Source organism: Drosophila miranda, chromosome 2, assembly GCF_003369915.1.
Source record: "Drosophila miranda strain MSH22 chromosome 2, D.miranda_PacBio2.1, whole genome shotgun sequence".
Taxonomy (NCBI): domain Eukaryota; kingdom Metazoa; phylum Arthropoda; class Insecta; order Diptera; family Drosophilidae; genus Drosophila; species Drosophila miranda.
The window spans coordinates 32988300-33015487 of NC_046675.1; the positions used below are offsets into that span (position 1 = coordinate 32988300).

Below are 27188 nucleotides of genomic sequence, written 5' to 3' on the forward strand. Positions count from 1 at the left end.
CTCCGAAGGAATTCGTGCATGGAACGGCATGGCGGTGTTGCAGTATATACCCATTAGTATTTCGCTTCATCTATGAGTTTTGAATGCAGTGAAGAAAAAGCCATCCAATACTTAACTTCATTCCAAACCTGTTCCAATTTAAGTACTGTCAAAGACGGGGAAGGTGTGAAGATATGAGTAGAAGAAGAAATGTATTCGCTAAGAATTTCGTAGCTAAATAACATCTGTCCAGCAGAAGAAACCTTATAGGTCTCAGGAGTACATATATCCAATATTTATAGGAATATATTATACCCGCCTAAGTTACGAAATTTATTAGATATTTTATTTAAGTTCTTATTGCTATACGATCCGATCTAAGCTGTTTATAAGGGAGTAGTAAGCACCTCTATAGATTCAGATTCATTCTCCACGAAATCCCAATACTCCCTCTGCAACAGTGCTACCGATTACAGCTTTTGATTTTTCTCGATGGGTGTCTCTGCTTCTGGCTGTTGGGTGTCCTCTGCTGCTCCTGTCCCGGGCTCTTCCATAATTGACTGACTGTAAAATTCCTGTCATTTTTTTCGTTACCAAATGGTAAACCCCGTTCGACTCCTTCTCCCTACTGTTGCTCTCTTCGTTTCATTTCGTGCATACTTTTTTTCGATTTTTTTTTGGTTGAGGTTACCCTGTTGAGGGCGTGATTTGTGGGCGTTACGGTATTCCGTCTGGAAGACAAACCTTTTGTTGTCTAGTCTTTGATTTCGGGTTGATTTCCTTGTTTTTTCTGTGTGTTTTTGTGCTGTGGGAAAGGACATTTGGCTAAGCTAATGGGCTTCGACTAGACTGCAGACTGTAGCCGTGAAACAATCGAAAGATGTTAGGCTTTGGGGAGGAGACCATCCTCTGATTGACACTCTACAAGGGTGCGGTTGGAGAAAGGCTAAGAGAGGAGGTTTCTGCTCCGAAAAAGGGTTACAACTTGCAGGTTCCTTCCAGAGAAGTTTCTGGTTAATATAGACTCTGTTCACATTAGGATTCACCGGACAAACAGAAAACCACACCCATTGTAATTAGACAATGCTCCTGTGCTGCCACAAACCCCAACCTAAGAGAACTCTGAACATGTTTTTGCAATTAAGTTACGGTTTTTGTTGTCCAAATATTAGCACTTACATTTTCAATAAATGTCCGGTATCCCGGACCCTCGATGACGACAGAAGGCAGGCAGGCAGCCACTCATCGAAGGCGAGGCTCCGGCTCTTGGCTCATTTGCATGGCAGTCATTTGTGTTGGCAGTTCAATAAGTTGTGGAGACTTCAGGTTCAGGTTCAGCTGCAGACACAAAGAACCACGCTTCATTTAGCCAAAGGGGGGGGGGGGGGGGGGGGGGGGGGGGAGGCAACAGGGGAAGGAAGGAGCCGAGACGAGTCTGATGTCAGGAGCTAAGAGCCAGAAGGTAGAAATCTGGACATGGACTGACAACAGTTGAAAGATAAACAACAATGGCACGCACTGATTTGACCGGGACGAGTACGAGTACGAGGACGAGGACAGACAGACTTTCGGCTAGGACAGCTGACAACACTTGAGCGCTTTGATTGGCAGGTGGAAGGAGGGAAGCCAGGAGGCAGTCGCAGTCGCCGTCCGCTGGGGGGATAGACCGGGCAATTAGCAGAGAGAAATCCATCCGAAGGTCCGTCTGAAATGAAGCTGAAGCTGAAGCTCAAGCGTTGAATGCCTCACTAAGTGCATGAATAAATAAACCCAAAGACACTTGACGTGGTCTCTCCACATCCTATAAACCATCCTTGGGCACCAGCCTGAGGCACCCCCTCGGCTCCCGCCCGTACGCCAACACATGTTAACAACTTGATGGACGAAAAGTCAAACTGCCCAAAAGCTTACATTGTAAGCAAACAGAACAGATCGGGTGGGGCAGCCCCAAGCCACAGAGTGAAAAAAGCCGTCTCTGTCCCTGACGGGGACACACGAGTCGAGAGTACGAGGAGGCATATGCAAATTGAAAGGCAAATAAAATTATTATTCACATTTTTGGCATGCCCCATGAGCACTAAACTAACAGCCGAGAGAGAACAATGGACAACATGTCCAACGGAGCACCGGAGAGCACCAGGAGGAGGTGTTGTGGGTCCCCCTTTGGGGACAAACTTTGATGGTGTGACAGGCCGAAGGAACTTTTCAGAGAGAGAGCTTCATGAAAGTCATCAGCATTTCGAGAAAGATGATGTTTGTGTGTGAACGGATGGATGGATGGAGCTGGGTCGGAACGAAGGATAGTTGGCCTTTTGAAGTCAAGTGAATAATTGGTATGGAAATGGGGGGCCAACAGTCGTAGGATATCCCAGCCATGAATAGAAAGAAGGCTTCAAAGGTGTACCCTCAGTTTGGATCCACCTTTCCCGATGATCCTCTGCCCTCACTCATTAGGATACTAAAAATTCACTTAGCTCTACACTTAATGGACAATGGATGTCCTGCCTCGAGGGACAGTGACAATAATTTCAACAGTTTTGCCAATTGCCAGCTACTAAATAACTAATTGAGCTCTGAGCTCTGCCACATACACTTTTGCCAGAAGTACAACAATTTGCTTTATGAAATAATGAAATTTTGCTAATTGCAAAACTGAAAATGGCAACACGACAAGCGGCAGACAGACGCAAAAGTCAGAAAGCATCTTTGGGCCAAGACTTGAGGATTTAATTTAATTTTTAATGCTTAAGTTTTTGGCCAGCCATAAATAAATAAAGCCAGAAACCGAACAAGACATGGCCATATCTCTGCTTGTGTGTGTGTTATCGAACATCTTTCGGCAGAGAAGAGCAGAGAAGAGAAGGCAAATGCCAATATTTGTCTGGCCTTAAGTTGGCCAAATGATTGAATGAATGTATGAACGAATGTCTGAGTGGGCTAGTGAGTGAGTTGTTCACTTAACTTTTTGCCCTGGCCAAGACAAGATTTTCAATTAAAATTGATTTTATGCAAATTTTCAATTAGTACAAACACTAGACCGAGTGGGGGAAAGGGCAATAGACAAACAAGCAAGCAAACAAAATTGTTGTAAAGGATTTTCCTGGGCTGGGCTTGGCTACTGGATTTCCTTGCAAATATCCTCCAATCGAAAATCCTTGGCTTTCGACTTCAGATAAATCGAGTTTATGTTGCATTTCACTTCATTTTTTTAGGACTTTTTTTTGGTTTCCTTTATGTAATACATGTGTCTCTTTGGGGTGTATCTTTGGGGTGTGCAGGGCTGCTCCCTTCTGCCTGTGAATGCTGATTACGTAATTGCATTTTAGACGTCGCAAAATTTTCGTACAACATTTTGGCGTTGACTTCATTTGCAGCGCCTTTCAGCTTCAATTAGAGGGAAGCGACGACAAGGATGAGGGAGGCCATGTGTGTGTGTAAGACTGGGCTTCTGTGTTCCTGTGTGTGTGTGTGTGTGTTAAATGTTTTCCAGCATTCACTAATTGCATTAAAAAAGAAGTTCGCACTCGCCTTCCCATCCCCATCCACATCCTCCGGCGTTGTCTGGCGCTTTCGCTAAATTATACAAAATAGGACAGACAACAAGGAAACGGGGTGGCGGAGAGGAGCATGGACACGCCTTCAGCCGGGATGGCTTCTCCTTTGGCTGTCTTTGCCCGTTTAAGTTGCAATTTGGTTGCATGTCACTTGGAAATGCTTTCAGACAATGTTAACCAGCTGGAGCAGGCAGCAGTTGAGGCAGGAGCCGGGACAGGACACTTTATCCTCATGCCTCAGCCTCATTCTCTCGTGCCAATGCATTAGTCAGAAGCGATTCAAACACTTTGCCAGAGAGAGGGGATGGATGCCATTTGGCTACCTGATGAACGTCATGCCATAAAGAGGGTGTCCAACAGGTAGATTGGTACTAGAATAAAGGGTACAAGATCGGAAGATTATTATTAGGGAGCAAGCACCCTTTGTGCGTCGACCCCCGGCTCACTCGCTTGCGCTAATATGAGTACAATATCGCACGCCGAATCACAGCTGTTTTATGTACAGTAGGGAGATAGAATTTGCGGTTCCCAGGACTCTAGCTAGGATTCCCACAAAATCTACCTTCGAATATCAACTAAAATTGCCCCCATTTAAGGCTTTTAGTAGCTCAAACCAAAAGTCCAATTAAAAACCATCTATCGATGCTATCACACAAGTAAACATTAACCCATTAAAGCCCTGGAGTGCTGGAGTACCGGCGGGAGAGGCACTGTAACACCTACGAGTGTCGCTGTTGCCAAATCCCTGACACTAACAAAATAAAAACTAAAAACTAAAACTAAACGAGACGACAGCGGAAACATACCCAAAATGTCAGGCAGTCTGGTAAACCTTTCAATGAAACTGAGCCGCAAAATTGCTTTTTAATGCCACAGAGCAGTGCCACAGCAAGAGGGAGAGAGAGAGAGAGAGAGAGAGCTCTGTAGCCATCCTTTTCTATTCAGAGTTTGCCTAATTTCCGCTGCCAGCCATCCCGACTAAGCCATCAGATCAATGGGAAAACTATGTCAGCAAAGGGATTTTTGTGTGTTTTTGGCATGATGATGCCCCTGGCAAACCCCAAAGGGTATGATGATTTGGGGCCAAAGAATGGCGTGGAAATGGTAGAATGTTGCGGGAGCTGGTACTGTGATTTCTGTGGATCCTATAGCCTTGATATAAATGTACATCCCAGGGAAATTTGTTCATAAAAGATGTTTAAGTTGGTAGAACCCTCATACGTACAATCACACATCATTTAAAGGGTATTCCATCTTTCACCTGTCCGTTACATTACGTTTTTTCAACGAATTTTGTTTGTGTTGACTTTCCCTACTTGTTTTGCCGTGAAAATCGGTTTAAAAATTGTTGACTCTAGCGAAAGTTGGGTCATATCAAGGCCAATTAGGAAATTGAATAAAGGTTATTGCCTGGGCGCCCAAAAACAGGCTACGATTCAATGAAATGCAAGCGATTCATTGGCGAAACAGAATTGAAAACAATTCTGCCAAACAGATACACAAATTTGAATGCCACCGACATTGTGGAAGAGTCTTGGCCAGGGACGGGAGACATTTACTGGTCCGGTCTTCAAGCCGGATCAACACTGACAGGTGTAAATTGCCGAAGCTTAACAAAAGCCACAGCAAAGCTCTCTCTCCTTCTCTCCCATAAGCAGTGGCAGAGCTCCACAACGGGAGCCCTGGATGTCTTTGGTGTGCGTTTAATTAATTTGACAAGCAGACAAGCCCAAACCTCCACCCCACCCCACCCACCGATTCAGAGTCTGGACTACATTCCACTACATTCCCAGAGCAAGGCCCTGGCAGAACGTCACTTAATTAATTTGCCTGCCTTGACTGCCCGTCAGTGTGCACTTAATGCCGGAAGTTGAAGAAATACGGCCGTATTTTGTGTTGTGGCTTCATGGCAAATTTCATCACATGACCCAAAAGGCAAAGATCCCCCAGGCGGCAGCAGTAGCAGCTCCTACTATACTACTATTCTACTACTATTCCTCACGAAGATGTGTGTGTAAATCAATCAAAATGCTTCCGCCGAGCCAGGTCGAGAGAGAGCTCCCCGTACGGACACACGGCGGAGGGCCACTCAATTTATGGGAAATCTCATGCAAAAGTCTGAGGAGCTTACAACGCCCCAAAAATCGTTTACGCATTTTTAACCCATTATGCGATGTTGTGGGCCTTCCCTCGACTCTAAGCCGCTTTTTGGGGCGCCATAGAGCATCCCATCCACATCCATTCCTACCTCTTCTTCTGCTGCTGCTTCTGCTGTGTGAGTGATGCCGACAAACTCATTAGAAGCCAAAGGCAAGTCATAAATTTACAAACAGTCCAGAGACCAAAACCAAAGAGGAACTTCCCACCGCCCCACAGCCCTCTCTGGGGCACTCTCCACTCACCACTTGGCTCTTTGTTGGCTTTTGGTTTTGGTCCCGGACTTCGTTCTGTGCCTTGTGGCACGTGGAAATGCTGTTAAACTCAAACTTCCTTAAACTGTCAGAGACTCGAGACTCGGTGCTGTGTCGACTCCAACTCGAAGAAGAAGTGCCCGAATTTCCTGAGTATGTTTTTGATTGAAATGGCACAGCATACGAGCAAACATGAAGCTGAAAAACTAGCAGGACTTCTAGGACTAGGACTTCTCTGCATACGCCACTCCGTTTAATTGAATCTTTTAATCAAATTTTTGGCGAGAGAGAAACCCTAGAGAAAGCTGAATTTGAGACAGAACTTGCACAAGTTTTAGGCATACGTTTCTTATATTTAGAGGTACGAATCGATCCCTTCTTTCCATACTATGACCCATTCCCGACCTTTATCTGACCATTTCCATTAGCTCTTTCGGTCTGGTTCCCACTTTCAAATTATGCCCTTCCCCACTCAACATTCATTAACGCATCAAGAAGGATTACCCCCCGCACCAGCTGCTTCCTGACATCATCATCAAATGGCGGTGTTAAGGAATCACTTCAATGCACTAAAATCCTATTAAATCTCGTGTGCAGTCGAAGCCAAAGACCAACAAAGCCACAGCCAAAAAACATTAGTCAAGTATTCCTTTTTTTGCTCACGAATAATGCAAATAAGTTCCACTTGTACGACTACGATAGAGCCCCTTGAGTGAGTGAAACATAATGAATGCAATCCGTTGTTGCGTGGCTTTTTAGAGTAGTACATATATATATATATATTTGGAAGGAGGGTTTTCTTGCTGAGTGGGTTTCAGGCACGTAAAAATGAAAGGCAATCCCCCAACGAAAAACCATTTGAAATTTAAAACCAACAACCAGGCATCGACTACGCATAATTTACAGTACCCACGGTGCCACCTCCTCCTCCTGCTCTAGGCAAGCCTGTCAAATCGTCAGCTCATGGAAATGTTTTATTCCCTCTACCCTGCCCCCACAGAGAGAGCGTGCGGAGTGCACTGCTCCTCCTTGGAGCATTTCGTGCGCGTGGGTGGGATTGAGCTTCAAGCCCGACTCCAGCGCCAGCTCTGGCTGTGGCATTCTTCTCCACTAATGATTATGGCAGCTGGCAGCTCAAGTCAAGTCCTCAGCTCAAGCTCTCATTGATGGCTTGCCGCGAAACAAGTGAATTTTGAGTGAGTTACGATTGGGATTCGGGGTGCCAAGAGTGGGTTGTGGCTAGTGAAGAGTCTGCCAGCGTTAATTGTTGGCTCATGATCATGGGTTTAGGTTTATCCTGGCAATCATAATTGGTTTATTTAGTACCCATTTCATAGCCCACCTTTCAACAGTCCCTGACGATGGCCTTAGGCAGTGTTTTTATCTGGGGTCTTGGTAATTTGATAAGCACAACTAATAAACTGACTTTTAAGCACATACACCCAACCAGGGCTAGTACGAGTACTTGTACCGCTACTAACTTGGCCAACACGGACCACTTGTACGCCCTCTAAGCTGACCCAATTAGCCAGCAAAGCACCACAGGCTTCAAAGCTCTTTCTGCTCCTCTGCTCTCTGCTTCAAATATTACATTAAACATATTTTTATTAAATTCTCGTTTTTAAGCCACACTCTTCTTGGCTCTGGGCTCCCTCGGCGCTTGTTGTTCATGTTGCAGTTTTAATAATTTATTAAATTTGTATCTCTCTCTCTCTTCTCGGCTCCTCTAGGCTCCTCTCTGCCCCTTATCTCTGCTGGCTGCTGGCTGCTGGCTGTGGGAGCCCTGAGAGCTTACTTGTGCGGCTTCTCCGCTCAGTGCTATCTCGCATTAGCTGCAATTAATTAAGTTTTGTGCTGGCCATTTACAGTGGCCGCTGTATGTGTTCGCACAGCAAATTAACAGTTCATAAATATCCCACATGCAGCCGTAAATAGTTTTGTGGGTAGCCAGAGCACAGGAAGGAGCTCTCAGATATGCCAGGATGCTCGTGGGAGCGGGGCGATGGGGAAGGATGAACGGAATTTGTGGAAGGAACAACACAGTTCTTTAGAAGAAAAGAGAGGATATACCATATATAATCATGGTTCAGCTATAGATCATTGCTTAAGTGATCTTAAAAACAGCCTTTCATTTCCAAACAGAAATTCAAAGCAATTTTTCTTAAACGATTAAACAATACTCAAGACTTGACCGCATTTTCTAAATAATCTTAAGAATCATTCAACCACCCAAAATGGCATATTCCATTCATATTGACTCCCAAGGGAAACCCACAGCTGCCAGCCGATAATTTTCACTTGGTCCAAGGATCATGCGTTTCCCATATCTGGCAAATATTTATGCTGTTTATAAACCTCAAACAGGCCGCAGACAGCAGACGTGCACGTATACAATTTGTCAAAAAATATTGTAGAAAAAACGAGGAAAAAACATGCCCAAATAATAAGCCAAATCCGAAGGACAAAAATCCAAAGCCGAGTTCGAGTCGCTGCATTCGCATCCGCATCAGCATCAGAATCCGCACATTGTCGCCCGGTCGGCAAAGCAAATGTCAATTGTGTGCACCCGCCTTTGGGACCAAGGACCAAGGACCAAGGACTGAGGAACCATAGGACCAGAAACGAGAAGTAGGGAATGGAATGGCCAATGGTGGGGTTGAGTAAGGCACACTCAACAAATTGCATGTCAACAGCTCTCGCTCTCTGGCACAAATGTCAGCGCATTGTGGCTCGACAGGATTATCCCCGAGGTGCACCTACAGCCAGAGCCCAAACCAGGATTAAGGATGACAAATAAAAAGGAACCAGAGAGACAGAGAGCCAGAGGAAAGGATATAGCATTTGTATTTCCCCCAACGACATGGAAGTGAAAAATAATTACCCCTAGAACCATCCAGGCAGACATTGCCGAATCAATCGAGCCTGTAATTCTGTTTGGCAGAGAGACCTCTGAACTATGAATCGCCCACGCAGCTGTTCATTCCTTTTATGGCTTCTATTCGATTGAAAGTCTAGTTTATTTTTTACGAACTGTCCATCAAATGGTATTGTCAACAGTCGCAATCGTAAATTATTTCAGTTTCCCCACCACGAAAAATTAATTGTTATCACTGAGAGTTTATCGCTTGGAACTTGCAGTTTTTCTACCAGTTTTTCTTGGGGTTTTCTTTGTCCCAAACACTACCGTTAGCGAGTGAAACTAATTAAGTTTCCAGAGAGTTTCCAACCACTTGGTTTACATTTTTATGGCTTTATTTACGACCTTTTCTCGAGGGAATTGTGTGTGAACTTCTACCAACTTCTTTTTTTTAATGCATTTTAATACTAATTACCACACGATGCACATCCAATGGTTGGCCCTTCTACTTCTACTTCTCTTCTCTGCCCACTACCAATTTTTAGTTTACGACTTTTCCACATTTTAATGGCCATCAGCATCGCCACACAATCCGTTAAGAGAGTTGGAGCCCGAAATGCTAGGTGTATATACAATTTGTGAGGCATCATTAAAACGTAAAATGTTTGCGTCTGCACGAATTTCGTTTCTTAATATTTTTTCAAACACCTGAACAAAAAACACTCTCTGCCTGCGACTGCGACGGGACTAAAAGGTATCTGACGGATTCTAATGATCCAACAGACAGACTCAATCTCTGACTCCATCCATCTATCTGTCTGTTAAGTATACAATTTTATGGTTCATTTTGTGTAGGATTTGTTTGTTGTTATTTGACTGTGCTCCGCTTATTGCACTTAATCCAGCGTATCGTTTGGTTTCTTTGAAAATGTACCTGTTCGATGGAGATTTTTGGTCGGTTAAAAAAAGAGATTGTCTTGGTTCTCATCGTAGTTTTCTTTTGGAAAGTAGATCTTTAAACAATTTCTTATGGTTTTAGCTAATCAATCTAAGGTGGAAATATGTATTTTTTTTTACACTTTTACCCATCAAAATGGAGCCTAAGACCTGCCTTTGAGAGTTGGCCGAAACAAAAGATTTGAAGCAAAGTATTTTAAACACTAAAAATAGGTCTAAGATCTCTAGTTCTTTGGTGACAAATCCAGAGAAAAAAGGAGAAAGACCCTTTAAATCTTTATTTTGTTACAAAAATATCAAATTTCTGTCTCCCGTCATCCTTTTTCCTTCATATTTTAATCTAATATTTGACAATTATAAATTTCCCTACCCAATCTCGCCCCATGCTAAATCACACTTTAAGCTTTTTGACAGGAAAATGGTGTTAACCCACAAAACCAAATTGCTGGGCAATTAGTTGGACACCCAGAGACACGAATCCACCAACACCCAACTTTGCTGGCGGCTAATCTCTCGCTTAGACAATTATTTATGAACCTTTAAATGTACGAGTAGCAGCGTCGTGACTGTGACTGGGAACAGTCACAGTCTGCAAGCAGATTTATGAGACTTTTTGCCACGAGAGAGGGAGAGAGAGAGAGAGGGAGTCAGCCAAGTGCATTTTATGTGATTAACTTTTTATCAAATCCGTTCAGAGGAGCAGCAGCCAGGCGGCACCCACTTCCTCTCCTCTCCTTCCATTTTCCTACCCAAAGGACCGTTTTGGGCAAATGTTACGAGTATTCTAAATATGCGTTTATTTATTTACGCTGTGGCCAAGCATCCATCCACACAGATGTCGCCTCCCCGTCCTCCTTCATGTTTGCACAATTTTCTGCTCCAAATCACTTTTGCCCGAGCTATGGGGCAACTGTTGCATCCTCCTTTGGCTCCGCCTGTGTGGCAGGGAGTATGACATGTTTGCAATTAAGGAAACTCTTAACTAAATGACAATGGCAAACGGATGGCACTCCCACACAAACCCCACCCCACTGCTGTTGCTGCTTCCATTGGTGGCATGAAGCAGAGTTGCATGCATTAGTTGGATCCATCCCGCCCCTAAGCTCTGCTCTGCTCTGCGGATGGAATTGTTAAGTCGGAAATTATGCCATCTACTAGAATAAATGTTGACAAATTGTTTTGTAAATTTCAAAAGTTATTTACATTTATTTAATATTATTCCAGCATAAATGTTTATCTGCAGTACTTCAGGGCACACACTGGCCAACGTCTGGGGGTTATCAATAGATGCCACTGCAAGTGGCATGCGGCAAGCGGCAAGCACTGGCTGCCCCAGTCAAGGAAATGCTTACAACAGATTTGGATTTAGATATGAAATTTAATTTGCATTTTACTAAAATTAAATCAAAATGTTCAACGGTTTGTCAATCGGTTTTTGGTAGGGTAAGGGATTTTCTCTCGGGGAAAGGAAGACTGCTCCGAGTTTCGATTTATAACAAATGTTCCATAAACGATAAGTACATAGATTTTAAATTTGTTAAAAATACAAACTGTTTGTATGGTTTCTCCATCTGTCAAAAGCATTCACGAATTACATCAAGTAATGTCGAACCTTTCGGAATCCCACTTTCTCACACTGTCAGCCGGCACTCCCCTCTCACTCTCTCTTGCCCAAAAATGTGTGGTAAATCTTTATCAACGCACATATTGTCCTCGGTAATGCCTCTGCCCCGTTCTACCCTGCTACTCGTAGATTTCCTCTTTCCCGTTCGTTGGACAGCCTCCTGCAAGCGCAGATAACATTAAAAGTGCATTGCGAAAATTGAACTTGACTTTGGGTTCGGTTCGGAAGGGTCTGCCTGTGCCTGCCTATCGCAGAAAACGTTGCTAAATACGCAAACACACCCACCCACGCACCAAGTCCTTGCAATCCTGATTTGCGGGCTGTCATTTGTTAGGTCTTATCGTGATGGGGAACGCCCCGAGTTGCCTTGAAGTATGCATTAAAAGTGCGATTGCTGCTCGTGATGTGTAGGACTCTGAACAAACAAACAAATATCCTGCCGCTGCATGCATGCTGCACGCTTTTATCCTGCATCTGACACTTAACACTTGAACGGATCGGAGCGGAGTCCATTAAGGGGGGACTCACACTCTCTCTCTCTCTCTCGTGGCAATATGCTTATCGAGGCAGTGGCACAACAATTATTATTATTATTGCTTGGGAACTGCAGCAGTTCCTTCCTCCCTTCCATTTTCTTCCCCCATTTTGAGGGAACTTTTTCTCTGTCACCCTTCGATTTTCCTCCCAGCGATTTGTGATTTCTGATTTGTGCATTCGATTTCATTTGAGTGGACAATCGAATTATGATGCCTGGCGTTTTGCTCCTCTGTTCATCTACCGATTTCATAGGTAGCCTTTCCAGACATTTTTTTTTATGGCCTCTGCTGTGGCTGCTCATTTGTTGCGGACACGTTCCTTCCGTTCCATTTCGGGATAAAAAACGAACTCGCTCGAGTGTAAATTAAAGTGTGATTCCTGATGCACGCTCATGAAGCCACACGACTCGACGCGTCGTCTGTGCCCAGGGTAAGCCCAGTGACAACATATTTCCTCCCTTCAGCGGACGCCAAACGCCATCGCCGTCGCCATCGCCTCAGCGTCGCCTTTTGAGTGGCAACTTCCTTGCTGCATTCTATTTGTCAGGCGTCAACTTCTTCATTATCATCCTCGTCATTGTCCTCTTTAATCCGCCAGAGACTCTGCTCCGTCTGCTCCCCGGTTTATTATTTTGATATTTCCTGTGAATATTTATTTCCTCAATGGAAAAGAGGGCCTTAAGCTGACTTTAATAGAGTCAAAGGAATTAGCATTTCAGAATAGAAAAGTCTTCAAAGGATTGGAAGGCATGATTATGAGGTATTGAATGATTCTTCGAGGCATGAAATATGTCTAAAATATAGCCGACGATGGAGTACACTTCCTCTCTTTAGTCTCCTTCGAATTCCCCATTTATTCGAAGAACACCTCGTCTTCCCCTCATCAAGAGCGGTTCACATCCGCATTCCTTTGATAGGAATCACTCCACTTCCTCTGTAAATCTTTCTTCCCAAAAACTGTATCACTTTCCCCCCGAACATGCCTCAAATCCCTGCCCAATCGTGCTGCCCGGCCTGGCATGCTAATTTCTTGGACAAGCCTAAGCCCGGGAATGTCGGCTTAATGTCGATTACACAATCACCTTTACAGGGGGGGGACTCTGGGACTCTCTGTTTGCTCTCTGGGAATCGGCAATTCCTTGTATTGTTTGTCGAGCGTCGCGCGTCGTTTCAAGAAAAAGGTGCAACGGATTTCTCTCTCTCTGTGTATTTTTGGAAATTCTCAATCTCTTTGGGTGTTTGTTTGCCCCAAAGACAGAGAGAGAGAGGGGCACTGAAGTGTGGCCAATGCAGTTTTACAATCTTTGAATCAACAGCCGAAAACTGCAGCATCCAAAATTTTTTTTTTTCTCCGTGTTTTGGTTCTGTTTGTGCAACGTACGGCCCTGTGCCTTCGGCTGCGTTTATCCGTTTGCCATAATCAAACAAGAGATGGTAATAAAAGGAAGAAAAAGAAAACAACAACAAACACTACAGAAATCTCGAGTTGCATGTGCCACAAGCGACTTCAAAGGGAGACCGTTGCCGGTCCTTGTTTTTGGTGTTTGATCAACCTGCTCCTCGTTAGGTTTTTTGGTTATTTCGGGACTGGTGCTCGTTCCCTTTATATGTCTTTCTGGTTCTGGTTTTGGTTCTGGTTCTGGTTGTGTTCCTTGTTTAATTTTCTCGTTAACGCCAAGACTCTTTAATGATCTGAACCTCAGGGTTAGGTAGGGGGATGTATTGCGGGGGGTGGTTTCCTTGGTTGATTGGCTGATTCGATGCAATAAATCAATAATTAAATATTATGGCCGACGGTGGTCGGCGGTTCACTGGAACGTGTGAAAATCCTTTGCCCAAGTAAACAGAATAATATTTTTCCAATATCCAATAAACGGCGTATGCATCAACAAAAGTGCAAAAACAATAGCAAACAAACACAAGCGACCCTCGGGCTGCCATCTCCTCCTCATGGGGAGGGTTGCCCAATAAGTTTTCCGAAACTTTCGATGGTTTGATGCGGTTTTCCTTCAAGTAACCCTCTGGGATTTTCGTTGATTGTTCTCACACTCGCACACTCTTCCTTCGCTTTCTCCGTGACTGGTTTGATTCGGAAATTTGCGAATTTCGAATTTTGATTAGAGACTAAATTGTCTCTGGCGATTAGCATCGAATCATCGCTCGCTCCGGCGTAGAGAGCAAACCAGAGCGCTGTGCAAACAAGCGTATGTTTGCATTATCTCTCGCCCTCTTCCTCTCTCTCTCTCCCTCTTAGAATGCAATAGCCCCGACCTCCCAGTGCACCCCATCCGCGGGGTGGAAGCGCAACGAGGCTGGTCAATCCAGAGGCACCACCAAGAGGCACAGAGCCAGAGCCAGAGCCAGCCGAAGGCTCACTTTTTGCTTCGTTTAATTTATTTTTGTGCTCATTAATTTTGCGGCTGCAGTTTCGTCCTCCACGATGCGGTACAGTCTTGACTGACAGGGCATAATGGTTTCATCAGGAAAATAAAGGATAAATTTGGAAGAAAATTATGGAATACTGCAAAAGCAGCCCTGGGAGTCGAATAGTTACACAAAGATTTAAATATTTATGACATTATATTGACACAGAGAGTGGAAATATTAAAATGGAAACGTTTTCACTTACATTTTAACACTAATATGAAAATATTTGATTGAAATATAATTATTATTATACTATTATAATTAAATAATTACTACTATAATTATCACTATGAAAATATTTGATGGAAATATATTTCATAATTAAAATAAATATTTTTCATAACTAAAATAAATATATTCCATATTAAAAAAAATAAATATATTCCATATTAAAAAAATATATATATTTCATAATTAAATTAAATATATTCCATACTTAACATATTCAATTAAATATATTCAAATTAAATATCTTAATATTTAAATTAAGAGGCCGGCGATAAGTATTAAGGATAAGGAAATTAAGGATATTTCTTACAAATTTAATGTAATAGATTTATTTAATAGGGTTTTATTTTTCAATTAAATATGGGCCGTATTAAAAAGATTCTTTTAATAAACTTATTAATTTATTTTTTTATTTGTATTTATTATAATTATATATTTATATTTATTTTATTATATTATAATTATTATTACATGATAATTGAAGTAAATTCTATTTAGTTTTACTATTTTTGTATTTAAAAACGGAATATTTAATTGAAATATGACTGTTTTTGTCCTTTTTCTCTCAGTGTAAGCAAGGAAAGAGTTAGTTATAAAATGCAAATACTTTTAGATACGTTTTCGAACTATTTTGTTATAGAAATATACACAAAACAAGCTCCTTATTAGCTTGCAATTAAGGCTCCCTGCGTTTCAACTAATTTTCCTAGACATCTAATCTGATTTTACCCCCGACTGTACCGCACTCTCAAATTCGTCTAAGTCCAACCACAAAACGCAAATGTCTCTGTTCCAATCTCAATCTCTCCCCCGATGGGCGGACATCATCGCCTGCTGACATCCCCGGAGATAAATGCTGTGCGCAGAGACGCGGCTTATGAATATAATCCTTAAATTATTGCAATAACAACAACTATTTCGAGCAAAACGGGACAAAATAAAAACCCAACTATTACGTGTGAATAAGCCACACAGTACAGTCTTGTGTACAGCACCCCTCTCTGAGAGAACCCGGACCGGAACCCATCCTAGAGCGCGGACCCAAAGCAATTCCCCGGGCAGTAGCAGTGGCATGGCTCGCGTGTCTCTGCAATTATGAGGCAACAATTATGAGTGGAAATGCTCTCGCTCTGCCTCTATCGGTTGGATGATTAGCTTTTTGGGATGCGGATGCGGTGCCGGCAGGGACAATGGCGATGATGCTGCTGCCATTATCCTGCCGTACTATGGAAACACGTCACATGTCAATATTTTTGCACCGCTATGCTGCGGCGCATCTAATTGATGCGGTCGGTGGGTTTTTGGACCCTTCCTTAATGATACTGTACGATGTCCATGTCCCGGCCAGCACCGCCCATAAAAGGGACCCATCATCATCATCGTAATGGAGGCTGGACAATTATGCGGCAATTAAATGAGCTCAACGGTGGAAAACGATTTGAGTTCCTCTTCCCGTAATTATAGAAAAATTATGCAAATTTCTAGCAAAGTTTTTCGAGATATTTTCAGGCGACATCCATCGATTGAAACACATATTCGTTGCGATTGTCAATCAGCATAAGAAATCGATGGGCGAAAGAGTCCTGCCAGAACTGAGCCTCGGGACATATTTATCCCGGTATGTCATGCAATCGGCGGGAGGAGGAGGAGCAGTAGTCCCTCAGGCTAAGGATTATGAGCGTAAATTAACCCTTATTGCAAAATATATGCGACAGCTGATTGACAGACAAATGACAGAACAGAAAACACACATAAAATATCTTCCGAAAAACAGAAAGGAGAAGAAGGAGAATGTCCCCTGTCTCCCTCTGCCCCCTTTCCCTGTGTCGGCTGCTGTGAAGGGAAGTTTTCCATTTGTTGATTTGATTGAATTTGATGTACAATGTGTTCAACATGACACTTAGTAGCGGCTTAATGCTGTTTAGACGTCTCTCTCGATTGGCAGCCGGCAAGAAATGCAATATGGGAATTCGAAAGTAGAGACAGGCACAGGCGCAGGAACAGGGATCGGGGCATAACCAAATTGAAATTGACATAATGTTTTGAGAAATTGAAAGTAATAATATTATATTTGGAAATTTCACTGAGACAAAGATTAAAGATGGGATTGCTATGTGAATGGGGGAAAGGATAAGAAATGAATATGTGCTGGGTATATATATGAATTTTATAAGGGGTATCCCAGGTTACTTACTCCCAGTAAATGTTGGGACACTTCCTAGAAAATATATGTTAAATTATGATTTTAGGCCTCTAGAAAAATCAAAAGATCGTAAGTGGAATATAGAAAGCTAGTTCCTAAATTGATCTCATCTTCAAATTCAATACCTACCAAAAAACTTGACGAATTAATGGGTTAAAAGATCTTTACGATGCAGAAGATTAATCAGACAGCAATCAATGATATGAGATATATTATATTCAAAGAACTGTATACTAGGTTACTTTGGGAACTGTTGGTATGTAAAATGTAAAATATATAGAAAATTATGATTTTAGACCATTAGAATAATTAAAGGATCATAAGTGGAAGATAGATACAATACCTACCAAAAAAATTCATCAATTAATGGTTTGAATGATTTTAACAATGCAGAAAATGAATAATTCGATAAACAATGATATTTAACCTTAAAAACCTTCGAGATTACAGATATACAGATATTATATTCAAAGACATTCATATTATATAAGACCAACATCGCCCACCAAATATAGCAAATTCAATGCAAAAATCTTCTGCTGTTTTTTCTCTTCCTACCATTAACCTCCAACTTTCAGATACAAATATCTCACATCTTTCTCAAAAGAAACTATAACTTACGTCCACTCCAAAGATCTCACTTTCTTCGGCTGTCTGAATAGTCCTATAAATTACATATACATATCCATTTCCAATGCAAATCTCATTCTCTCCTCTTCAAAGGGGGAGTAGTCATTGCAACTTTCACACTTTGCTGGAAACACAGACCAAAACCAAAGCCAAAGATTACCACCATCTTAATGAGGTGTCTCTCTCTTAATTTTCAGCATAATAATATAATCAATTCGAATCGAGGCGATCGATGGGGCCATTGATAAAACAGTAAACCCAGAAACCAATTTAAGGGGAAACGAAATTTGTTCAATCAAAGAAAATGAGAGAAAAAAACCTACCAAATGAAGACATTTCCGAACTGGTTAGAGAAAAAGAGTTTGAGATAAGGCGAACTGCTGCTGCCCGACGACAATAGTGTCACATTTGGAGCCCACATATTTCTACGCTTGGATATGGGATTTAAGGGCACCTGAAAGGGCCACAAAATTTACATATCTATGCCCCAGCTGCCTGCCACACGGCCACACTGATTGCGGGTCTGGTCTGGTCTGTCTGTTGCAACTTATCAGCAGCTAATCAGCAGCATGAGGCCAAAGTCAATTTGGAATCTCAGCACCTAATATTTGTCGGGTAGCCGATGCCAGCCCTCGATGTGAGATACATTTTCACGGCCTTTGTTTGGTTTCTGTAGAGACTGGGGAGAATGTGGCGGAGGAGTGTGTGGCAGACAACCCACTGTGTGAGTGCACTTGCTACGCTCCCTCCTGCTCCTCGGCCCAAATGTCTGATGGAAAGCAGCTTTTAATTAAGAACCAAAACCCGAAATTTTAATGCTCAGGTGTTCAGCGGGAGGTGTTCCTATTTCTTCTTTTACAACACCTACGGTTTCACAGCTCGTTCTGTGTCTGTTTGTTGTTTGGCTTACATCATCTGGGAACTGCTCTGGGATCTGGGAACTGGGAGCTGCTGCGTTTTATAAATAGCTCAATTATGTTTCTAATCATATCGATAATTCTATAAAGGGGCCTACACGACCTACGCCCACCAGAACGGAAACCGTGGCTAAGCCGCTTTCCAGCCAGATCTTTAAGATGCAAATGAAGTGGCTGATTGGTTTTGGTCCGGTTCTTAGTCTTGCTTAATCTTCTCTAACCTCTACCCTCCACGCTCTGAAGATTTGAGGACAGTAGGCACTTAAGTAGGCATTGGCTTTGGCTTTGGCCGAGAGTATCTCTAGAAATATCCTATAATTAGCGTAAAGTACGCCTCTGGAACTAGGAAAAACTACCTGATCCACCGCATAATCCCTTTTACGGGTACTTTTTGTGTGCAATTATGGTTCTTAAATTTTCTTAAGAATTTTTCAAGTTGATTTGCGCTGCGGTGTTTATTCGATTTGCACTTGTCACAGGACTCGCCGCCCCCTCAGGACTGCCCCGGCCCTGTCAATCTTTGAGGAGCATTCCGTGTCTGTATTAACAATGAGGAGGCAAATTTTCATGCCGTTTGCTTTGCTTCCGGCGATGAGTCACCATTCACCGGCTGAGATACGAGAGTATCTTTGAGATACAACCACTGCAAAAGATGGCAAATACCAGTCACTGTGATTTCTCATTGGTATTATGTTATTCTGTGACTTTTGAGCAGTCAATCCGGCAATTTTGATTGATCTAAAAGGGAGATTCATGGAGTCTGACATCAGGGAATATTTTGGGACAGGTCTTAGATATCTATATTTTTTTTAGGATATTTATAAGGAAAAACCATTGAAAATTGTTAGAAATATGAATAAATAAATATTTTATATTAAAAATTAAAAAAATGCTTAAATTAAAAAAAAAATTTAATTAATTAAAAAATTATTCAAATTAAATTACTAAAAACTAAAAAATTACTAAATTTCAAACATTTTGAACACTAGAAAAATATATTCCATAAATACCATTCCAAAGGATAAAAAATATCCCCTTTTCCACTCCCGAGTCACATTTTTCCCTAGGACCTTCTCATCTTTAGCATTTCTCAGGCTCTTTGGCAATAAAATTCGCGATATTATTTGCCTCTAGTGTCCCTCCTGCCCCCGGGCGACATAATTAAGCGTCTTTAAAAAAAAACCCGGAACCCCCAGCTGCCGCGAGCCAATACGCGGGGAATCTTGTTCCGTTCGGATTCGCTTCGTTTGGTTTGGTTTTGCGGTCCCAGAGATAGATAGAGAGAGAGAGTGTCCCGTGAGTAAATTGATATTCCTGTCATTGCTGTAATGATTTCTGCTTCCTTCGGATAGATGTGCCGTGTGCCGCGCGCATCCTGTCTGCGGTTACTCCTTGGGGTTTTTTCTCTCAGCCGAACAGGATATTGAATTATAAGAATGGCAAACATTTTCACTCGAGATTACACATCGAAGGCATCGAAGCCATTGATAGCCCACAGAACCAGAAGCAGAACATTTAATTGAGTTATTAGACGAATGGAATGGCCGATGGAACAAAGCAGTCGAAAGGAAACATCAAATGAGAATCTTCTTTGAGATTCCATTTCCGAGGATGAGAACATAAATTAAAAATGTGAGGATAGGAGCTGTTGATGAGGATGTCTTCTCCATCTCCTGCGAAGGGGAAACATTTGTAGGACACATGTTAGACACAAAAAAGGAAAGAAAAGGTATCCCAAACGGCCGCTCATCTGTCGGCTCTGTCCGGCAGACACACAAAGGACCTGAGGCCAGCAGCAGCAGCAGGCAGCAGGCAGTCAGATGCAGTCCTGTCAACAGGATATGCATGAGTGCCGAGAACAGTTCACACCTCACAATGCAACAATACAACAAAGGCGGCAGCAGGATATCAGCTGCTGCTGCCTTTGAAAAGTGAGATATACCCAAAGGAGGAGTACTACGAAGAGTAGATGAACCGCAAAAGGACCTCAAAGAAAGAAGGAAAAGAAGGAGTTGACAACACAAATGAAAAGTCAGCCCAGGGATTCAATGATTGATGGTCCCATCATTTGAGCCAGAAGCCAAAAAGTCAAACTGTTCTTTCACTTTAAAATACCAATAATTCGGAATGCCTTAGCCATTATGATCGATCGCTGGTGGAGGTGTGAACAAGGAGCTGCCACTCCACCAACCGACAAAAATCCTCACAATCTCTCCGTCTCTAGGGGCTGCCATGTGCTGCTGGTGTGGCGGCTTCTGCTGCTCATTTGGTACGTGATTCGACCGCAAACTCTGTGTCTTGTGTGCATATTTCCTTGGTACGAGACCCAGTGCCCAGAGATGCTGATAGATTCCTAACAGACACAGAGATGGAGACCCCGTCCGAACAATTGGAGCGCAAGAAACTAATTAAATTGATAGAATTAGACAAAGACCAATGCCAGCGGCTGTGCAGCAGCCGCATCTACGTTGAGGGATCCCTCGCTCGGGCTCCAGCGCCTCCACATACTTATCATTCTGGCCAGAGGCAAGTGGATTTGGTGAATGGTTGAATGCACTACAAAGCTGGAGAATCGAAGGCGTTTCAGATGAGCAGATAATATGGGAACGAAGACTGAAGCACTGGCTGCTCTGGCTATAATTATTAATTAATATTTTATAGATAAATAAATACCAGAAAAGATGGAGAGGTTTATGGATGATACTGACAGGATATAGGAGGCATTTTTCTCCACCAATTTCTTAGTTTCATTTGCCTAATGATTGACTTCCAATTAACTTCATTGGCCGAGCCTTCCATTAAGCGCCTATATGGCCACTGGATATCCTGTGGATATATTCAATTAATTACAAAACGAATTTCGAATGGAATAATGAAATTTCTGCGCTCTGGTCATTATCCGGACATGTTGGGCATCCACAAAATTTCGGTAGCCAGGCCGCAAATGTGGCCAAAAGTGAAACAAAGTAGCCAGCACAGCCCAGTGCATAAATCAATGGCCAAGAGGATGGACAAGGAAATGGGGGCAGAAAGAAAGAAAAAGAAACCAAACGGTGGATACGACTGGTAGCTCCTGTAAAAGGACGAAGGACAGATGTGAGAAGAATCGAAAATGAGAGTAGAGTGGAGCGGGTCTGGTCTGCCGAAGGTCCTTTTGGCCTGTCATATGTATGCGACGACGACTCCTTTTCGATGTCTTCAGTGGCGCGTAAAAACAAAGGACCTCGGACTCTGAGGTCAACCCCCCTTGGAAAAGGTAACCTCACAGGATTTACTCCACAGGACATCTTAAGGATTTAACTTGCCTTTGGCTTCCCCTTCCCCCTCCCCGGCTCTTCCCTTCGCTTCCCCTTTGGGAAAGAATGAAATGTGGCCGAGCAATAGATTTCTCATGTCCGGGATTTGTGTGAGGGGATGTCCCCAAAGTCCTTTTCTAGTGCAGTTGACATTTAATATGGCATTATCCCTGCGTCGCTGAGTTATAAATAATGTTACATTTTGCCATTAAAAACATAAAAAAAAGAAACAAAAACAACGTGCAACAGCGGCCGAGGCAGAGTCCAGAGGCCGTCCAAGAGCTTACAGGACTCCCCCTCGTGGCTAAGAACCAAAAAATTTACCCTTAGACAGGAAAAGGGGGGGTGGGGCGGTAGAAATCTTGTTATAACTTATATGAGGACTATTATGCCATGTGTGCTACCGGGCATCGATAGCTTTGGCCCGGAAAATGGACTTTAAAAGTGAATTATTCTCAAAGGGGAGGAACATATTTTGAATGTCCTGCCACTGAAGGGGAGTCGAGTCACTTTCTTCCAATGGGGGGAGTAAGCGTTTTCTACTGGGAAAGATTACTTTCCTCTTACAATCGTATGATCTAATAAGGTACTAGATCTTATCATTCGGATGCATTTAATGGATGTTTTATGATCTATTTAGTTGAAAGAGATACTACTAACCAGAACCCGAGATGTGGGTAGCCAATATGTGAATATTAGAGTTTGTTTCATAAGATTTTGGCTGTAATTTATTCATTGAATGAATGTTTATGAGTAGATTATGAATAGGAACTGCAGCCCTTATGAAAACACCTTTGGGTCGTCGTCGTCGGCGGTCGTGGCGAGTGAGCCGGGGGTGCCCGCCCTCGGAAAAAATATTATTAATATTCTAAATAATATTGTAAACCTTTTAAAGGACAGTTTCTAGTCAAGACAGACTAAAATATTAAGAGGTCAAGGAAAGACAAAATGTTTTTGCATTTCTTAAGATTTTTCCTCGCTTCATAATCTTTCAGCTGAAACGTTTAGTAATGTTTTCTATCATGGCTCCTAATGAATCAGTTCTGGTTCTTCTCAGCATATATTTTCTTATCCCTAAACTAAATACTCACAACAATTCGTTCGGGTTACAAATATTAGGCCACTTCTGTGGGACTATTCCTTCAACATCCTTTTTGGAGAAATATGAAGCCCAAACCATTGGACAGATGAATAATTAACACTGTGAAATATCCATTTCATATGCTTTAAGTAATATTTATGCGCTTGTTTTCCAGCAGCTCTTGTTCGCCGAGAGCTGCCACAGAAATCCATGGGCAAGTATCTGCGATCTGGCTGTGGATCTGGTGGGTAACAAGCGTGTGACGGCTGCCCACACAGCGGATCTTAATGAGCTGCGAATGATGGGCATGGACATGGGGATAGGTCCAGGAATGGAGTGGAGTGGAGATGATGATGAGACAGCGACAGGATGTGTCCTATCCAATTGCCTGAGGGGCATGCTGACACTTTTAAATATAAACACACGCGAGAGACTTTGAGCCGCATCCAATTTCCCTGTCGACCTTGCAACGTGTTGAAACTGCTGCCTGCCCCTGCCACGCATTTGACAGTTGACACTGCAACGCGACAAGCAACGAGCGACGCATAAAATTAGATGGTCTGGGAAATCAAGTGTCGGGCAACAGGCAGTCAGGCGGCACTTGATGACGCCAGGCCTAAAAGGACACAAACAGCACAGCCTCCGCTCGTGTGTGCAACTGGAGCCTGGGCCTGGGATTCCGGGAGATTCCGTGGGTTTCTTTTTTCGCGTGTTGGGTTGCAGGACGCTCGTCCTCTCATTAGAGGAAGTGACAACAGGCAACGACTTGTGATTAGTAGCGTGTCCTGGGGGAGTCCTTAGACCCAAATGAAAACAAACATGAACACAGCTGGCAGGACCCACCGAGAGCCATGGATTCAATGCATCCACGGATGAGATTAAGCTGTTCCATCAATCGGTGGGAAGGGACAAGGACACGGAACCAGGGGCAAAATCAAAGTAGCGTAACTAAGGCTTGTCCAATGCCCTGTCAAGGATATGGTTGCCCAATGCCCTGGCTATTGATAAAAATATTCTAAGACGAAAAACGGAAGGCTCCTGTGGCTACCTGGCGAGAGAGACAGAGAGGACAAAGCCTTGACAATTTTCCATGGCGAATCGTTGTCAGGATGTGAGGTCCTTCTGCGGCAGATGCCCTCCCCAGATTTTGCATTGTGTCCCATCAAAAGGGAAGATGGAAGATGGGTTACAAAAGAAAATATCGAGTGGTGGAGGAAAGACAATTTTTCTTGCATTTCTTAAGCTTTTTCCTCCGGCCCTCAATCGCTTTATAATCTTTAAGCTTGAGTTGAGCTGCTGCTCCTGCTCCTGCACCCTGATTAAGTCATTCAATTTGTTTCGAATCTCCAGTTGAAACATATCTCATGCCGCACTTGGCCCTGGGGGCAGGCACCTCTCCACCATTCACTTCGTTTCGAGTGCCATTCCAGCGCCATAAAACCGCATCATTCTGTGCAATTTCTGCAATCTGCTTGAAGCTTGGGGCACAACGCGGCAACAAGAATGATTATGGTTAAAATCAACAGAAGGCCAGTACGAGTCCAAGTCCAAGTCCAAGACCTGTTCTACACACATGAAACGGTAGCTCAAGCCACTGACAACTTCATCATAAGACAAACGCCCCACAAACAGATGATGCAGATATTCCTCTCCATACTCCTCAGCAGACTCCTCTGTGGACTCCTCAGCAGACTCGTCCCAAGACTCCTCTGCAGACTTCTCTGCAGACTCCTCTCCAGACTCATCTGCAGACTCCTTCTGCTAATTGCCGAGCGCGTAATCAAAAGGCAATGAAGGGCTCTTGTTATACGCTTTATGAAGGGTATAAGGACTTTGGAATAGGTAGAAGCAGGAAAATTATAATATATTTATATTACAAATATAAGATAAAGAAATATGTAAAGAAATATAATCAGCCAGGCTCCGTTTTTCTCTTTCACAAAAGTTTTCCGATTTACTTTTGAAATCACATAAATTGGTGCTCCGTTTTTCACAATCCGCGCGATTTCTTACTTTTCAAAACGAAAACATTTTCCTCGACAAAATGATTATATCATAAATAAATAAAATAAAGCAGCGGGCAAGTCCCTGAACAATCGCTTTGCTGGAGCGCCCACCCCCGGCTCACTCGCTTTGCTCGAAGACTTCCCCAACAACTCCACGAATCTTCATCATTCCATGGGCTATCTATGAAGCTGATTCGCCTCCTTTCTTGCCATCGCTTTGCTGGTGCGGCCACCCCCTGCTCACTCGCTTTGCTTGAAGACTTTCCCAACAACTCCACGATTCTTCATCATTCTATGGGCTATCAATGACGATCGTTCGCCTCCTTTCTTGCAATCGCTTTGCGGCCACCCCCGGCTCACTCGCTTAACCAACAACTCCCCGAATCTTCGCCATTCCATGGACTATCTCTGAAGCTCGTTCTCCCCCTTTCTTACAAGGTATCTGCCATTCCATATGTCACTTTTGGTGGCTGCTCCTCTTGTTATTTGTCTTTTGCATTTAACTGGTCTCCGTTCTCCTCCTTCTGCCATGGACCTTCTGCCTTTTGGAGCCCTCGAGCCAATTTCGTGGTAAAATTCATTTGTTAACAATTTCATTTTATTTCGTTGTTTTGTTCTCGGTTTCGTTTTGGATTGGATTCGGAGTTCTGTTCGGGTTCGGGTACGGGTTTTGGGCTGTTTGGTGCGGCGCCTAATTACAGGGTGTCCGACTCGATCCCGGGGTTCGTGTGTCCTGCTGGCTGCCCATACATATGTGGTATATGTGTGTATGTAAAACTCTCCAAATTAAGACATCAACTTTAATGAGCAACACTAACACAGTAATTGCAGGCCCAACGGGTGGGCGTGGTCCGGACTGCTTTGGTTTCCCCGATCGTGTGTTCTTTTCCTTACTGTTGTTGTTTTGTTTTGTTTTTGGGTCAAAAGTTCCGGCAGGTGGGTTCTCTCTCTCTCTCTCTCTCTGGGATACCTTCACTTTTTTTCGGGCCTAATGCCCGCACCCGATCGCAGTGGCAGCTGGAAGCCCGTGGACAAAAGTAGCGCACCAGAGAACCGCCTCCGACCTGGCATCTAATTAAGTAAATTGTCCGTTTTACATATGTTTCCTTGTTTCCCTGCTTCCCTGTTTCCACGTTCACTAATTTTGATGACTTTTTAATCGAAAACAATAAAAATTTGGAATATTTGGTAGGCCACATTTGTGCTTCCTTTACGCTTGGCCAAATCCAAGTTAGGCCTTTTGTTGGTGGTAGAGGGTTAAGGCATTGTGTTGGCTGCCACCTGGATAGAGGGCAGGTGTAGGATGTCCTAGAGGAGACCCAAAGAAAGAGCTAAGCTTTTGTTGAAGGGATTAGAGATGGTTTTGGGAATTGTAGGGAATATATTCTCAATGATCTTGGAATAAACATAATTTATGGAAAGAATATTTCCTTAAAATTAGCATATTGGGGTACCGAAAAGAGTTAGGACTGGGAAGGAAGGGACATTTCTCATACAAATCATTGGCTTGTGATCCAAAGAAGCACAACGCAGGATAACACTTCTGTAAGATACGGATAATGGATTATATCGGGTTCTTAAAGAGTAGAAAAAGCTCAGAGAGAGCTGACTTCACCGTTGGAGAGCTGTATATTCATATCCCTATGCCTATTTTATACCTATACCTATACCTATACCTATACCTATACCTATACCTATACCTATACCTATACCTATACCTATACCTATACCTATACCTATACCTATACCTATACCTATACCTATACCTATACCTATACCTATACCTATACCTATACCTATACCTATATATCCTCCTCTTCACCCAGCCTTTTTCCCCCAAAAACACTAGCTCTAACCGTTCAGATTTAGTCATTCCAGTCACACATGCCACATTCCACCTGATTCGTTGCCACTTCCTGTGGGCAGTCGTTAATCAATTCTGCTCAGACCCCGAAATGCGAAAACAAAAACATTCAAAATTCAATTGGAAATTATGCATTTATTATTAACAATTGTAGTCTGATTGCCCCATCGAGCCGGGGGGGAGGGTGAGTGTCCAGTGTCCCCTTACCACAGTCATTACCATCAATTCCTGTCCTCTCCCCTCCCCCGGGGGGCTGCAGGGAATGCAAGGCGGCACATGGGTCATTTGTGTGCATTTGTTTTCGGGTTGTCGTCTGCGGGGATCCCCCCACCGCTTGTGCTGCTGTCCAGGACGTTGGTTATCCTGTACTGCTGTCGTTGATTTTTCCCCATGGCTCCTCCCTTCGTTCCCCCCCAAAGTTTGGCATTTGCCAAACATTTGCATATGGGACCAACTGTTTTGAATATCCAACGATGTTGCAGGGTGGATTGGGGGCAAAAGGATTCTATGTGTGTGTGTGGGTGTTGCCCAGGGTTAACAGAGTTGCCAATGCAATCGTGGAAAAGTGCCATGCATTTATGCAATTTTCACTGACTTGGCTGCTGCTGCTCGAAAGCC

General features: G+C 43.2%; 1 protein-coding gene across 1 annotated transcript; it reads right to left on the reverse strand.

The window, feature by feature from the left end:
- Positions 1-355: 355 nt before the first annotated feature.
- LOC117187076 lies at positions 356-26786 on the reverse strand. The gene is made up of 4 exons (XM_033388914.1): positions 26778-26786; positions 24320-24458; positions 5936-6093; positions 356-1317 (listed from the first exon to the last, which is right to left on the reverse strand). Exons 1-4 carry the CDS (start codon positions 26784-26786, stop codon positions 1222-1224), a joined length of 402 nt encoding a protein of 133 aa, XP_033244805.1. The 3' UTR covers positions 356-1221.
- Between the last annotated feature and the right edge of the window lie 402 nt (positions 26787-27188).

What these genes read in the sequence shown, in the direction of transcription:
- LOC117187076 (XM_033388914.1), bottom strand. An exon ending in GCATCATCTGTTTGTGGGGC is followed by an intron (nt 6,094 to 24,319) that starts GTTTGTCTTATG and finishes AAACATACTCAG; the next exon opens with GAAATTCGGGCACTTCTTCT. An exon ending in AGCCAACAAAGAGCCAAGTG is followed by an intron (nt 1,318 to 5,935) that starts GTGAGTGGAGAG and finishes TTGTGTCTGCAG; the next exon opens with CTGAACCTGAACCTGAAGTC.